The sequence below is a fragment of the Anser brachyrhynchus genome, assembly GCF_964034855.1.
Source record: "Anser brachyrhynchus genome assembly, chromosome: 1".
Taxonomy (NCBI): Eukaryota; Metazoa; Chordata; class Aves; order Anseriformes; family Anatidae; genus Anser; species Anser brachyrhynchus.
This window is the reverse complement of record NC_137694.1, coordinates 106339052-106356211: the sequence shown is the minus strand read 5'-3', so window position 1 is coordinate 106356211 and position 17160 is coordinate 106339052. Positions and strand designations below refer to the sequence as shown.

The 17160-nt window shown below is 40.9% G+C and overlaps 1 protein-coding gene across 2 annotated transcripts in view; it reads right to left on the bottom strand.

Moving 5' to 3' along the window:
- Positions 1 to 5922: 5922 nt before the first annotated feature.
- Positions 5923 to 17160, bottom strand: part of GALNT8 (polypeptide N-acetylgalactosaminyltransferase 8) — a 37887-nt gene continuing 26649 nt past the window's right edge. For both annotated transcript variants that reach the window (XM_080563631.1, XM_080563630.1), the window contains 5 exons: positions 16422 to 16607; positions 14993 to 15130; positions 14008 to 14103; positions 13258 to 13425; positions 5923 to 10016 (listed from right to left, as the gene is read on the bottom strand). In XM_080563631.1, the coding sequence (XP_080419757.1) occupies positions 9846 to 10016; positions 13258 to 13425; positions 14008 to 14103; positions 14993 to 15130; positions 16422 to 16607 (759 nt within the window). In that variant the 3' untranslated portion in view covers positions 5923 to 9845. The remainder of the gene's footprint in view (positions 10017 to 13257; positions 13426 to 14007; positions 14104 to 14992; positions 15131 to 16421; positions 16608 to 17160) is intronic.

The window sequence follows — 17160 nt, the reverse complement described above, 5'->3', positions numbered from 1 at the left end:
GATTTTACAGGGCTTATGACCACCATATGTTCCTTGTACAGCTCCTCCTTTAGTCCCACCTTCCACAGGGAGAAAGAGAGAAAGGGAGCAAGACAAAGTCAATACATAAAAGCAACAATCAAATATCCTGAAAGGGAGTACAGGAGCAGGAAAAGGGTCACATGGAAAGTGTACAAACAAATTAAAAAAATAGAGAATGCCAGAGAAAAGAATAATAGCCCCTTCTTGCACATATTAATTCTCCTGATATCAATAAATAATAAATAATAAAAAATTGCAAATAGCAAAAGAATGGTTTGATTATAGAGGCAGGTGTGAACATGTATATTTGTGTATCAGGTCCATTACTGTTAACACTTTATTTTGGGTTACATCTAGCAAACCATAAGGGCGGGATTTCCAAAGACACCTAAGTTAAGGCTTTCAAAAACAAGAAACTGTCTCCATGGCAGTAAGAAATATTTTCATAGGACCAAGGCATATGTTTCATTCTACAGACGTGTTTAACTACATAATACAAAATAAACCTGTTTGAATTAACCCTGTACAGAAAGCATGAGCAATAGTAAATGTCAAGTTTAATAATGCATTCATCATATATTGTAAAGCAAGACAATTGACTGACAAGTGCTCAGGAAGAATGACGTGGGGAAGTCTCTATGACAGTATCTTACACACTTAAATGAAGAATACGTAAATGGTTTATGTTCCACGTACACAACAAATATAACTCAATTCACAGCACTGTCGGAACAAGAACTGGGACAGTACACTTCAATCCTCAGAAACAAAAATCTCAGGCCAATGATAAATTATTATTCACCAAACCACTGAATTAATTTTGAGGGGAAAAAAATTAACATTTACGTATGCTCATTTTTTCCTTAAATTCAAAACTAATCTTCCTAATTAAACAAGCCCTTTTAAACTTTGCCCAAAGCTAGAACCTCCAGCTCCCAAGTGTTTGGTGTTCTCACTGCCCTTGTGTTACCTTCTTTGGGAACATGAAGGTTTTGCGATTGTTATAGATGTTATCAATAGCTATGTAATAGGATTAGTCTAAAATTTGCTTGTGTGAAGCATTTAAAATATATTAGACATTTCTCAAATATAGAAACAAAGAGGCAATTGGTAACTTGAACATGTGTTTACTTCACATCACCTCACAGCTTTTTGATTGTTTTATTCTAGCCATGCTGGCCCCCAAAATTCTCTCATCTCTTTGCAAAAGCATAACACACAGAGTAAAAAGAATGAACTGGCAATTTTTCTATCTTCTCCTATAAAACTTGCACCCTACTCTCCAAAAATTACCTTGTCAGGAAGAAGTCCCGGTGTTCCTGCAAGGAACAAAATCCTTCTTTCATCTCTACTACAGAGAAGGTTGCGAAACTGAAAGACAATATTACAGAAAATCCACATGGACAATGAGGCAAATACCACACATACTAGAAAAGGGAAAGGGAGAGGTGTACTGAAAGTATCTAACTTGTTCTTTAGCCTTAAACAGATGCCCCTGCACTTCTCAGCGATCCTAGTAGGACTGCTGGAAGACCAAGGGAAATACAGAGCACTTGCACAATGTCAGGAGGCCAAAACTTGGTCTGGTGCTTTATCACCTCATGTATTTTATAGAATCATAGAATGGTTTGGGTTGGAAGGGGCCTTAAAGACCATCTAGTTCCAACCCCCTGGCCATGGGCAGGGACACCTTCCCCTAGACCAGGTTGCTCAAAGCCCCATCCAGCCTGGCCTTGAACACTTCCAGAGATGGGGCATCCACAGCTTCTCTGGGCAGCCTGTTCCAGTGCTTCACCATGTTCATAGGAAAGAATTCCTTCCTAATATGCAATCTAAATCTACCTTTTTTTAGTTTAAAGCCATTACCCCTTGTCCTATCACTACACTTACTGACACAGAGTCAGGTCTCCTGACTCTGCCCTCCCCAGCTCTCCTGTAGGCTCCCTTTTGATACTGGAAGGCCTCTGTAAGGTCTTACTGAAGCCTTCTCTTCTCCAGGCTGAACAGCTCCAACTCCCTCAGCCTTTCTCCACAGTAGGGGTGCTCCAGCCCCTTGATAATCTTTGTGGCCCTCCCCTGCAGTAGAACAGGTAGAACATTATCTGCTATGGACAGGAGGGTTGGATGCTAGAGACAGTGGATGGCAAAGGAAATCTCTACATGTGGACTGGCCTCTTTTCTTTCACAACATGCACATGCTACTGGGTAGCCAAAGAAGCCGCCTCAAAAACCAGTGGTTCACCCCTGCACAATGCTAGCTCTCTGAGAAATATTAAGCTTGACTCCCCTCTGTTCACCTTGTGCTACTTTTTGGTAGTGTTCTCCCTTTTGGTAACTGAGCTCTTGGGACTTGCAGATGAGTTGGAAAAAGCATGAAATTCCCCGTGGAGGGTCTCAGTATTACAGAGCTCAAAACCAAAGGGAAAATGCTAAGTAGCTTCTGCTTCTACTGTTCCACACATTCAAAACTGCACACTACAAGGCTGTGTCCACAAGGTGTAAAACGTGCCAAATTAAGTGAGGCCTTCTCTTCATGTCCCTCACTAGAGATCGAAGTGTCTACATAAAGACAACAAAAATGTTTTTACAAATATATTAATGGTAAGAGGAGGGCCAAGGAGAATCTCCAACCTTTACTGGATATGGTGGGGAACATAACTGCTGAGGATAAGAAAAAGGCTGAGATTCTCAATATTTTCCTTACATCTGTCTTTAATAGTCAGACCAGTTATCCTTAGGGTCCTCAGCCCCCTGACCTTGAAGTCTGGAATAGGGAGCAGAATAAACCCCCAATGAGTCAGGTGGAAAGAGTTAGAGACCTGCTGCTCCATATGGACTGCCACAAGTCCATGGGGCCAGATGGGATCCACCCAAGGGTGCTGAGGGAGCTGACCAGGTAACCCAGCTGGTGGATGAGGGAAAGGCTGTTGATGCAGTCTACCGAGACTTCAGCAAGGCCTTTGACACGGTCTCCCACAGTATTTTCCTGGAGAAGCTGGCAGCCCACAGCTTGGACAGGTACACTCTTTGCTGGGTTAAAAACTGGCTGGACGGCCAGACCCAGAGAGTGGTGGTGAATGGAGTGAAATCCAGTGTGAGACTGGTCAAGAGTGGTGTTCCGAAGAGGTCAGTGTTGGGGCCCATCCTCTTTAATATCTTTATTGATGACTTGGATGAGGGAATTGAGTGCACCCTCAGTAAGTTTGCAGATGACACCAAGTTGGGGTGAAGTGTTGATCTGCCGGAGGGTAGGAATGCCCTGCAAAGGGACTTGGACAGGATGGGTCAACAGGCAGAAGCCAATGGGATGAGGTTCAACATGGCTAAGTGCTGGGTCCTGCACTTTGGCCACAACAACCCCCTGCAGCGCTACAGGCTTGGGGTAGAGTGACTCGAAAGCTATGCAGAGGAAAAGGATCTTGGGGGTGCTGATTGATGCTTGCCTGAACATGACCCAGCAGTGTGCCCAGGTGCCAAGAAGGCATTCTGGCATTCAAAAACAGTGTGGCCAGCAGGGCTAGGGTAGGGATTGACCTTCTGTGCTCAGCACTGGTGAGACTACACCTCAAGTACTGTGTTCAGTTTTGGGCCCTTCACTACAAAGAAGACATCAAGGCCCTGAAGCGTGTCCAGAGAAGGGACATGGTTTAGTGGGTGACATTGGTAGTAGGGGGACGGTTGGACCAGATGATCTTGGAGGTCTTTTCCAACCTTAATGATTCTATGATTCTATGATCTTTCAGAATTTCAGTTCACTATCTTCCCAACCATTGAGAAGGAAAATAGAAACACTTGCTGTTCAGTTACCTTCCAGTTGCCTTGGATCTTTGCAGTACTCCACCAGAGCAAATAAGATTCATTTAGATGAATCTTGATAATCCCATTGCAGCCAACACACTCATCTGATGATAATAGCTGAAGATTGATACAGCGGGGCTGGGCCATGCCAGGCCTTTGTCAGCAAGCCTGCCAATTTTCAATCTCTGAATCATGGCTGCTAACAATTGTATCACTTATCCAAAATACTACTATGATTTTGTATGTGGAGAGATCTCTGTTTAAAGCAAATGGTTTGATTTGGTGATTTGTTTTCTCTAGAAAATAATGTATTTTCAGATGTATCACAAAATCATCAGCTCCCTTACTGCCAAAGTATGTGAACACAAACTTACTTGAATTTCAAGCTGCAGGAAATTGCCAAATTATAAAATAATTGCTCATCTTTTGTCCAAAATTACCAGACGAATTATGGCAATGAACATTCACGTTTACTTCCTTAAAATTCTACCTATAGCTGCCAGAATAAGGTAAATGAAGTAGACTAACTCTTGTTCCCTTGTTTTAGAAAGGTCTGCCATCCTTTGCACTCCCCTCAAAGGCTTGAAAGACCATCCAAGAAGCAGTGGTGAAAATCATTTTAAGGTTGCAGAAAATCAATCCTTTCATTCCAAAATAAACTGTTTTACAAGAACAGTGATAAATTAAGGCTATTACATGTTTGCCTACACATTACACACCCATTGTACACACAGTTTTAAGGCAGATTAAAAGGAAGGAAGATTACACAAGGAAGATACCTTGAAGTAAGATACACTTTAGATTAGTGAGTAACCACATATTTGCCCAAGGTGAAGTAGGAGGCAAATCATCCCTTGGATACAGAGATGTAGGTTCCTTCACAGTGTAGTTCAGGATGTCACAGACAGATGTCCCAGAACTGGCACACTGAAACTTCCTTCTTTGCTTATCTCACAGCAGAAAGTGTGCATGTCATCATCAGCTTGTTTAAAGGGCTTTTTCCTTGTAACCCCAAGGCATGCTATTGATTGGGGGTGGAGTGGGCAGGATGTTTAACCACAGATATTCAATAAACACTGATTACTGCAGTTTTGATCTGTTCTGTAGCTTCTTCTGAAGGGCAGCAGCAGTCTCAGTGTGCTGAGAAGCACGCAAGGTTTGTGAGGTCCCAGGAGGTGTCTGAGGGGGTTCCTGAGCCCCAACACTCTTGTACTGTGTGTGCCTCGATGGACTCTCTGGCATGTTGCAGTCTGTGCAAACCTACCGAGAAGCTTAAGACCTTCAGGAAATAATCAGTGCTTATAGGCAGTGCTCTGAGATTCTTGGTAGAATGGTAGTTAACACCAGACATGTGCTGTGCTCTGCAGCAGCCAGGAACCTAGCCAGGCCAGCCGTGGACAAGTGGAGGAGGCCATCCAGACAGAGCTTCCTCTCAGGGAGGCTGCTGTCCAGGTGGAGATTTTGCAGCCCACACTCTTGTGTGGAGGAATGTGGGGTGCTCCACCCATGCAAGGGGTGATCTGGTGGAGTTATGTAGGCAGCAGGTGCAGTAGCTGCTGCAGGAATTCAGCAGGTTATGTTGCTTTAGGAAAGGGAAACAAGAAATAGAATAATAGTTGTAGCACTGCATGGATAATTGCTAGGGCCCTGTCTCACTGATCTCCAAGGTCTAGAAGACAAAGAACATCAACGAGACAGGCAGCACCTTGGAAGAAAAGGTGTGGTGTGGTCAGACACACAGAGATTCAAGTCCAAAGGAGATGCAGAGGCAAACCTGGATGGCTCCGGTGTGTGATAGCTATCAGATGAAATTTCCTTGCATTATAGGTTTGCACATATTTATCTCAGTCTTTTTCGATATGGCTGTCAGTGTAGCACTCTAATATTGCACCTTTTTTCCTTGAAATATGCTGAATTGACAATGTCTTCGCAAAGTTACCTGTATAAGACGAGTATTTTCCCTTTATCAAACTACTGTCTTCCCTCAAGATAACGTTTGCCATTAAACCGTATGTTGCTAGTTTTAAATACTGACGACAGTTGCTTAAATAACACTTATGCAAAGCCCTAGTGCCATACTTACCAGGTGTGAGGGACAGGACATTACCCTGTTCTACCCTGTGTAGTTGACGGACTCCTTATCTTCTTGGCAATCTTCAGGCTTGTGCTTTGGTTACTGAGGGATTCTGGGTGGCTGTCTGTGAGCAGCTCTGCCTCTCTGTGCTGGCAATTATTCATATCCCCCAATACCTGTCAAACTGGTGGATCTGGTGGATGTCCTCTTCTGCCTCTCTCAGCAGAAGGAAAAGCTCAGACTCACAGTCTGCTGAAGATTTCAGAGAACATGCATTCACAGGATACTTAGCAGAGGGAAAAAAAAAAAAACGGGGGGGGGGGGAGCAGAAAACACAATGTGCTGGAAGATATGTGCAGGAAAACAAATAGATATATAGCAGCTTAAATAGGATGAATAAAGCCCAGGAATATCAAATCAAACCAACAAACAAAGTGAGCTATTTCTGTCTTGTGCAGGAATGGAAAAATTGTGTTCGGACTGGGACATGCATAGTGGTGAACTAGTGAAATGTGTAGTAAATTACCTTTTTGAAAATAAGAATTCTTTTGCTAAAGTTTCTTATACTTAATGAGGCTACTTTTTCTTTTGACAGATACATTTCTCACAGATAAAATTTAATCTATCATCTAGTTAAAGATTGCCCACTGATTCTGACTGGATTGCTCTTGATGCAAGAAGAGTATTATACTGCAATGGTAACACATGTGCTTAACGTTTCAAAAGGACTAGTTCTGCAGTGAGAGTGGAAAAGGGAAGAAATAAATTTAGGTGAGAAAAATCAGGCAAAAAATATAAATGAAAACAAATATAAATGTTATTTTCACAGTTCCCCACAACATTGTTGGTCAGAACTAAACAAATCCCCTGGTGCAAGCTGAAAGGATTTTCTGTTCTCTGATTTATTTTCCCCTTAAAGAGACTGATGGTTAGTAGTCCCTTAAATAGCTCCTGCCTCTAGACTGACCCTTCTCCCCATTCCACCAAATATTACAGAAAAACTTCTTATCCCTTTCTAGTTCTTCCTCCTAAGCTGTATTTATTTTACAATATGCAGTAAGGCCAAGATTGCTTGAGCACAAAACCAAGGAGAAAAGCTTAACTCTGTACATGCTGCTATGGCTTACTTCACAGTGGTATGAATCTCAGTCATTTTGTTGATATTTGCTTTGAATTAAAGTTTCCCTTTGCATATGAACACGCATTAAAAACTTCTATTATGTTATTATTTATTACTTGTTTTCCTTTGTTTAACACATGACTCACATGTCATTCTGCAGGAGCTGAGGTGATTTTCTGCGTTTCTGAACGTTCAGCTAATGACTGGTTACCAGATCAAGAAGAGATACTATTCATTTACTCATTAGACTTGTGTGGCAAAGTTTTGGCAGCAGGGGGGACTGCAGGAGGGGTCTCTGTAAGAAGAGCCGAGAAGCTGCCCCATGTTAGAGAACAGGCAGTTCCAGCTGGCTTCAAAAGGGACCCACTATTGGCCAAAGCTGAGCCAATGTGACACTTTTTAAGCTTCTGTGAGACCATGCTTAAGTAAGGGAAAAACTGCTGTTTAACAGCAGCTTGGAGAGAGGAGTGAGAACATGTGAGAAAACCAGCCCCACAGGCACCAAGGTCAGTGCAGCAGGAGGGCAGGAGGTGCTCCAGGCAGGCAGCAGCAGTTCCCCTGCGGCCTGTGGAGAGGCCCCTGGTGGAGCAGGCTGTCCCCCTGCAGCCCACGGGTCCCACACGGAGCAGATCTCCACACTGCAGCCCGTGGAGGAGCCCCCGCTGGAGCAGGTGGATGTGGCCTGGAGGAGGCTGCGGCCCATGGAGAGCCCCTGCCAGAGCAGACTCCTGTGCAGAGGAGCCCATGCAGGAGCAGGGGGTCTGGTGGGAGCTTAGCTAGCCATTGGTGTTAAACCACCACAGCTACAGTCATAGGTTCCTTCTCGTGACACACCATGACATATGGTTTCTACCCCTACTCTTGACTTGCTGAGAAATTATGCACTAGTTCCCCCCTCATGCAGTGAATTTCCAATTTAAAAAGTATTATTAGTGAGAGCAATGTATTACTGCTGTAGCACAAAAAAAAAAAAAAAGCAAAAAAAAAACACTAAGTTGTTCTTTATGTCTCACCAAGCATCACCAGAAAGCACTAGTCAGAAAATTGAGTTATTCTCTTATGGCTACTGTCTTTCCTGTCTACTAAATTAGCCAAACAGTTGCATTTGTGGATGGGCTTCAAAAAAATAAGACAACGCATACTTGAGAGAAACCAATATATTAGTACATTTGAAGTGTTTTGTTTTGTTGTTGATCCTTGTGTATAACGGTTGGCCATACATTAAGAAACAGAAAATCCAGACTTTCTGGAATATTTTGATGTTTTCCAAACTCTAATTTCAAAACAAAATTGTTCAAATGCCTATTACATTTTGGTTGTATTAAAGTGACATATTAAGATGAAGAAATGGTTACGTGAACACTTTTTATTTACCATCACCAGCGGCAGCAAACCAGATTATATTCTCAGTAGTGCTGGCAAAATTTCCACAATCTTCACTGTGCTTTCCAAATTGCTAAATCCTTTGGCTTTGGTCAGACACACTGTTGAAGATGCAGAAAACCAGCAGAGCACATATAAAACATTTTCTTTGGTGTCTGGCTTTGACACAAAACATGGGAATAAGAGTTAATTTTAGTAGCTTAAATCCAATCTGGATAAAATGTAGCACTTTTAAAAATCAATTTTCAGGGGAAAAAAAAAAAAAAAGCCCCCAAAGATTTTCTTTTAAGAAGAGTTTGTCCAATTCCAGACCTGAATATCAGGGATAGATGGTTCACACCGAGTTTACAGAGAAATCAGAAAACAAAACGGAAGTCATATGAGTTCATGAGATTATATTCAAACAAACTCTGAACACATTTTCTAATCAAATAAAATGCTTGCCACTTTTTTGATAATGAAATTACTTCAGGCTGAAACTCTGTATAGTTTCAGTGAGTTTGTTTTGCAGGAGTTCCCTTTAACAAATAAGCGTAGGTCCTAGGAGTGGTTACTCTAAGAAGTAGGACAGCCAGTTCCTCCTACCCCTATTTCTATACTAGAGAAGAGGAATTCATATTGAGTCTACCTGGAGTTTGCCTCTTATTAGCAACTCAGACTGTACTTTACTTGGTTTCTTCAACAGACATACACTACTGTACTGGCCTTATATTAGTTTGCAGAAACTACTGAATTCAATCCCCCTTAATCCATGCTGTTAGCTGGCTCACACAAGTCAGCTTCATGAAGGTATTCATTAAACAGCCTTAGTGTAGCACACTGCTGAATCTAATAAGCTTTACTGAGAAACTGATTCATGTCCAGGTAAATTATACAGAAAGAAAATGCACTTCATTTCACCCACTAGCATGAACACATCATGCCAAGAAGTATTGCATTATCTGCATCACCCAAGAAAAATTTTCCAATTCAGCCTAAGATAAACTCATAAACTGTGATTAAGCAAGAAGCCTTAGACCCATATTTGTTATTTCTGAATATTCGTAAGTTACGAAGTGAGAGACCTTGCACCTGCTCTGTCATTAATGTGCAGAGGTAAGCACTTCCAAATGACATCATAAATAACTCAGGTGGGCTGAAACACTTTTGGGAGTAACTGCTTCTCTCCAGTGATGACGAAACAGAGCAAAGACAATTCCACTCCTAACCAAACAAACTCATGGTTAGGAGTGGGATTGGCAAGGGCACTTGGCAAGGGATGCTAAGAGCACAGAGAGATGAATGTGTACCTTTGCATTAGTAGACGACAGCTATTGTAGTAAGTAACACATTGTAAAAACCCTTGCAAAACCCTTGTAAAAACCCTATCAAACTCTTCAGTTCACTGCTTTCAGTGCTGTGTTATGAACATAGCAATTTTCAAAGAAAAAGATCCTCAATTAAACGCTTTCACTGCTGTATCCTGTGTTCCAGATCTTTGGTCTTTCCCCAGTCCTTTACTGTGTGTTGAATATTCCACCTTTGTCCCGTGCAGGTCTGCATTACAAGTCTATATGTACCTGTATTGTCTGCTGTGATTTCAAGGCATCTTTTAGTGTTTCTGTTGATTACAGCTGATCCCTACAAAAGGAAAAAAAAATGTGAGAGAAGATGTGGGCATTTAAATTTAGTGCTTAGTCAGAAAGTAATTGTCTTGGCCTCTACAAATGAGTCTGACAAACACTACTAGGTGACAGATATAAAAGAAAAATTTTGCACTTGCCTCATGCTAATGAAGCATGACAGTTTTTGATACCCTTCAATGCCTATTAAATATATTTAGAGGTTTATTTTGTGTCTGCTTTTCAGAGTTTTTCATTCTTGTTTGTTTGTTTCCTTTTACACTTCAAATAAACATTTTATTACATCATAAAATAATAGAATCATAATCATAGAATCACTTAATCACAGAATGGTTTGGATTGGAAGGGGCCTTAAAGAACATCCAGTTCCAACCCCCCTGCCATGGGCAGGGACACCTTCCCCTAGACCAGGTTGCTCAAAGCCCCATCCAGCCTGGCCTTGAACACTTCCAGGGATGGGGCATCCACAGCTTCTCTGGGCAGCCTGTTCCAGTGCTTCACCACCCTCATAGGAAAGAATTCCTTCCTAATATGTAACCTAAATCTACCATTTTTAGTTTAAAGCCATTACCCCTTGTCCTATCATTACACTCCCTGACAAAAAGTCCCTCCCCAGCCCTCCTGTAGGCCCCCTTTAGTTACTGAAAGGCTGCTATAAGGTCTCCCTTAAGACTTCTCTTCTCCAGGCTGAACAACTCCAACTCCCTCAGCCTTTCTCCACAGGAGAGGTGCTCCAGCCCCTTGACAATCTTTGTGGCCCTCCCCTGGACTCCTTATAATACTTCCATGTCCTTCTTCTGCTGTGCACCCAGAGCTGAACGTAGTACCCCAACTGGGGCCTCACAAGAGCACAGCAGAGGGGGAGAATCACCTCCCTCAGCCTGCTGGCCACACTTCTTTTGATGCAGCCCAGGATAAGGTTAGCTTTCTAGGCTACAAGTGCACATTGACAGCTCATGTTGAGCTTGTCATTAACCAACACCCCCAGGTCCTTCTCCTCAGGGCTGCTGTCAATTCATTCTCTCCCCAGCCTATATTTGTGCTTGGGATTGCTCTGACCCAGATGCAGTACCTTGTGGTTGGCCTTTTTGAACCTCATGATGTACATACAAGCCCACCACTCAAGCCTGTCCAAGTCCTTCTGCATGCCATCCCTTCCTTCTAGCCTGTCAACTGCACCACTCAGCTTGGTGTCATCAGCAAACTTGCTGAGGGTGCATTCAATCCCACTGTCCATGTCACTGATAAAGATGTTAAACAGTGTCAGTCCCAATACCTGCCCCTCAGGGACACCAGTCATGACTGATCTCCACCTGGACATTGAGCCATTGACCACAACTCTTTGAGTGTGACCATCCTATGAATTCCTTACCCAATGAGTGGTCCATCCATCAAATCCATGTCTTTCCAATATAAAGACAAGGATATCATGCAGGACAGTGTCAAATGCTTTGCACAAGTCCACACAAATTATATCAGTTGCTCTTCCCCTATCCACCAATGCTGTAACCCCACTGCAAAAGGCCACAAGATTTGTCAAGCACAATCTTCCCTTAATGAGGCCATGTCGGCTATTACCAATCACCTCCTTATTTTCCATGTGCCTTAGCATAGTTTCCAGGAGGATCTGCTCCATGATCTTGCCAGGCACAGAGGTGGGACTGACTGGCCTGTAGTTCTCTGGATCTTCCCTTTTTCTCTTTTTAAAAATGGGGGTTATGAAGTTCCCTCTTCCAGTCAGCAGGAACTTCAACAGACTGCCAATTCTTAACACTGTATCCTGTTTCTAAATAAATCTTAACATATCTTAACACTGCATCCTATTTCTCAATAAAACTAATAACAGATAAAAGAACGGTCATGCCTTATCTCTAAGTTAATATTTCAGTTTTAACTATTGCGAATGCAGTGGGGTGTGATTAAGTCATCTCGTTACACTGGAAACGAGGATGTTGACAAGTAGCTGGGCTCCAGACCAACAGGATCTTAACTGGCTCCTGTTTGCCAGTTGTTTGATTATAATAATGCTCGACACATATGAGGAACTGAAAGTTTACTTTTAAGGTGGATCTAAATCTTCCAGAAACACACCTGCACTTTTTTCTAAGTTTTATGGTTACAGCCCAGACTAAAGATAAAAGAAATTCTGTATTAGAATTTCTGGAGACCATGTAAATCGATAATATTTGTTATACTTCACTGAAACCTTTGGCTTTCACCAGTTCAACTCTATTCTCTACCACTCTTACTGGATTTGTCTCCTGTTTAGTTTTTCACTGAGAGGGATATATAGTAGACATTGCCCATACATCCTATGTAAAATTAATTAACTACTACTTACATAAGCTAATAAGGTTTGAACTGCCTGACAAGGGTGAAGATGCATGGCTTCCTTTCCCACCTCTCCCTCCATCGTTGCTGTTGCTGCCAGTTTATCCTCCCCCTGCACCATCATACACCATGGCTGTCTCTCTCCTAGACTAGTTGACTAAGCAGAAGGAAGAGGTACTGAATACAGAAGATGAAAGTATCACTGAGGCTCTTAAGCATGTCATCAGCATCAGCTAGCATAAATACTGCACAAATGGAGACAACTGAACTTTTCATAGCATGAAGACTCTAATGGCCAGCTGTAACCAGAGCACTGAAAGGATGAACCTAGCTTGATCTCTGGCTAGGACTTCCATGCTCAGACACTGTTACAGATGAAAGTACCAGAGAGGGAGCAGGCCTGTTACTTTTTCCCTTAAGACCAACAGGTCCCATGATAAGACTGGGAGGACAGATGGTGGATAGTGGAGAGGGTTCACAATGCACAGTCAGACCAAAAGCAATAGAGACTCTTGGGCTTGCATATTTCGTACCTTTCAGCTGAGCTGTGAGCAAGTGAATGTTTTTAGTCTTCCCAGCTAAAAATGACAAGACCTTTATGCTTTAACCTTTGTGTAACAGGCTTAAGCCAGCTGATTCTACCCAGACAGACAGACAGATGGACAAATGTAAGTGGCTATGGTTCAGATAACAAGTGAAGACTGGTCAGCTTCTGTTGTGTGACCATTCCCCATATCACACACCCCTGAAGATGAAATCAACTTCACCTTAGCTCTTGTAGTGGCACCTGCAAGTCTTGAAATTGAGGCAACACTATTCACAGGCAAACTGCTATGCAAGGAAAGTGTTTAAGGATTACTCATAATGGGAAAGCTTATCGAAATGTGGGGACATAGAAATGCACCTACCTGCTTAAAATCCCAGTGCAAGTTCAGGCCTTTACTCATAGCTATGTCACATTGCTCTAAAATTGGCAGGTCCCCACTCCCAGGGTCTGTTACACATCGATCAACTGCATTTAGTCGGGCACGTAAACCTCCTATGTACATTTCGCCTGTGCTGTGATAAAACACGTGCTGAAAGGCAAGGTGACACCACTGACAGTGAATTAAAGTGCTAAGGAAATCTCATCAGCAGATTGATAGAACACAGTTCCCAAACTGATATTGAGCTGTATCACCTGTACAGTACCAGTACTCACTGATCTCTCAGTAATTAAACTAGGACGAATGTGACACCATACAACATCTTTCTCCTGTGGTAATGAAAAAAAGCAGGATGCTTACTCCTGAATGGTAACCCTCAGCTTCCTACCTATGGAGAGAGTAGGCAGTGAGGTGTGTGGAAGAGCTCCATCTCTCTCCCTTTTAACGTGCTGATCTTCTGTCAATCAACAGGATCAGTATCAACATAAGGTCTCACATTTTTCAGCAAGGCTAAATCAAAAACCTTAGTTTAATGCACTTAGATATCCACATGAGCCTGCTCTGCTACCAGTTGGATTGGGGATTAGAATTTAATGAAATAAAGTTTAATATTTCCCTTTCAAAGCATAGAGAGAATAGTCTTGAAGTACCTTTTTCATGTCCCTTTGAGCGCTTAAAAGTAACAGTTAGCAATACCTCATATGTGAATATCTGTTCACTTGTTTGCATTACCTGTGGTGAGTATGCATGACAGGGATATATAATTGGTGTGTTTCCAGGGACCGGACCTTGATCAATACAGATGTCTTCTTTCAATGTGTTTTTCATCTACAGAATAAAATAGGAAATTTACCATGAGGAACAGCAATTCTATTTTTGACTCCTCATCACTAATTTTAGAAACTGTCCTGAGAGTAATGTTACTTTTTTCAGAGCTTAGTATTGAATCCTGAAGTGGGAAATGCAATATGGTTTTAGAAAAAAAAAAATCTTGAATTAGTGTTGTAGAAATTATTCATCACAGTAAAAATCAAAAGCAAATCTAAGGTACTTCAAAGGCTCATAAATGTTGTGTAACATTGCACCATCTCAGAAGTCACCAGACAGCTCCAAACAGGTGGGTATCACTGCCCAGCTACAGCAAGGTATATAAGCCTGGGTCTAGAATCTGTCTAGCTATGTTAAGAAGCCACTGCAGCCTGGATGACCAGTTGTCCCTTTTGTAAACAGGGAGAACTATTGCAATTATACATATTGCTATTCTCTAGAACTATTGCTAAACTATTTGCTATCTCGATTCATACCTTCATGTTTTCCAAATTATCCTGCTAACTTCTGCAGAAAAAATCCATACAATCCAATCCTTACTATTCTACTCCATGGAAAAATGCAGGTACTTACAAGAAGTTGTCGATCTATTCTTGTTGAACAGTTAGTGAGCTTTTCATATAGTAAAACAACGCATATTATGCACTTTCCCAAATTACTTTTGTACTCTCATCAGCATGTATACAATAACCACAGTTTAGAAATTCTAGTTTGACAACTAATATGAAAAAAGATGTTTGAAAGCTTTAATGTCTAGAAAGACATGTTAAAAGACTTTTTAAAGTTTCTAGGGAAATATATTACAATCAGAAAAACAGTGTTTGCAACATTTCTTCCTAACACTAGAGTTAATGAGTTTTTCCATATTTGAAATAGACTCAGTACTTACTGTTCCATAGCCAACAATGTTGGGAAGAAATCTTAAATTAGGGTAAACATTTTTTATGTACCAGTCAAAGCCTTTACAGTTCAGTTTTTTCCTTAGCTCTTTTCTGGAAGAAAGATCTCCATAGTCTATTCCAGAATTCTGCAATAACACCATACTTAATTTCAGAACATAAAAGTCATCTGAGAAACCAGGAAAAACACAGACTTATTTCTCCATATTTCCTATTAATGACATACAAATTATATTCAAAAGGTCATTTTGAAAAATCCATGCATGTTTTTAAACTTCAGAAATTCAGAACTTGTTTTGCCTAGAAGTACCAATACATTGATGAAAAACTAACATGTTATGATTTCATAAATATAAAGAATATCAAAGTAGGAAAGTTTGACAGAGATAAGTCCTACAAGAATTTATATCCAGCCTTTAAGCAGTTTTCTAAAATGCAGTCTGAGGCCTGAATCAGTTAGCTTAGGAATTTGACCTTCATTTGTACATCCCAGAGAAAAGTGGTCATTAGAAATGAACAATTTTCACACAGGTTTCATTCATTGTGAAAACTGTTATGTATGTTACAACTAAAAGCTTAGTTTTTGATGACTACCATATTCAGATGAAAAATTCCATATATTTACTGTAAAGGTTAATTAATGGGAAAGGGAAATGAATTATTCTGATGTTTTAATTTATAGTATGTGACTATATATTTTGATTTGTTTCTTTAATACAAGCAAAATACAAGTAGATGGGAAGCTATTCTTCCTTTGTTAAAGATTCATAAACCCACTAAGGGCAGACTGGGAAAATTCATACAGTTTTTGTTATTAACCAAAGATTACATACTCAAATGACTTGACAATTCCATATCTTCAACTGTTTGTACAGGTTAAAATCATATTCACAAGTACTGAAGTTAATTAAATATATATCCATATATATATAAAAAATAAATAAAAGAAACAATTAAAGGACAAATTATTATTAAAGGAAAAATAGCAGTGTAAAAATGTTTTTCATGAACAGGAGTAAAAAAACTTGAACAGTAAATGACTTCACAAAGTGAGAGAGAACCAGAAAATTCCAACAAAGAATCAAACAGGGACCTAATTTTATAAGACTTACTTCATAGATCTCAGTGAGTGTTAAGAATATCAAGCCAAATGAGAAGTCGATATACTGTGATTAACATGAATGAACTACTGCATTTGAAAACACTTTATGAGTGGTGCCTGATGTAATTCACACTGCTTTCTTAGCCAAAGAGGAACAAGTCTATGAGCATGGCTCTTAGATGTCATCCATACCAATAATTATCACCATATCAATATTAATAACTTTTTTTTTAATAACCACTCTTATAACCATAAGCTCTTATTTGTCCACTTTTAAACCCTGGTTATCAGTTTGAAACATAGGAGAACATTGCCACCTCAATTGGAAGATTCCATGCAAAGTAGACCATGTACTTGTAGTCATCCATCCATACTTCCGCTACTCGCAAGGCATTGCGTTTCACTGCAATACTCAAGTCTGGCAAGTAAGGCTTGTGGGCTCTTTCCAAATGAGCAATTCTCGAACAGGGCAGTACTTCTATTTTACCTCCACACTGCCAGGCCTGGATCAAGAAGAGAGAATGTCAGGTGAAGTTGCCTATTTCTTCAAGCTCTATGCATTTTTGTTAAAATGTTCCCATTTTTGGTCTCCCTAGTCTTTCACCAGATGAACTGCCATGCCCTCAACATTCCAAGTTATATTTCCCAGCTTGAGTGAATGAGAATTTTTCAATACCTCTCATTTCTACTGTGTGTTGCCCTATCACAAGTCCAGGAGAGCAAAGGAATATTCTTTCTTCCTTTTCTTTGCCATCATCATCAACAGAACTGCTCACCAGTTTCCTGCTGCAAAGCACTCAGAACCACTTTGATACTCTAAGGCAAACTGGTATATGCCTCCAAACAGTCTCACTAGAAGCTAGACTGCTAAATACTGTGGTGAATGTGGATCTGAATTAGGAACTGTCAGGAGCAGTGACATTGCCTGGAACATCCTGAGAACAAAATTCATCCTGCAAAATCTTATATGTTAGGAAGAATTCAAGAGGAAGAAAAAAATCCAGTGGGTTCCTGGAAAATATGTACATGGCATTCAAAGAGATACCTAAGCAGGCT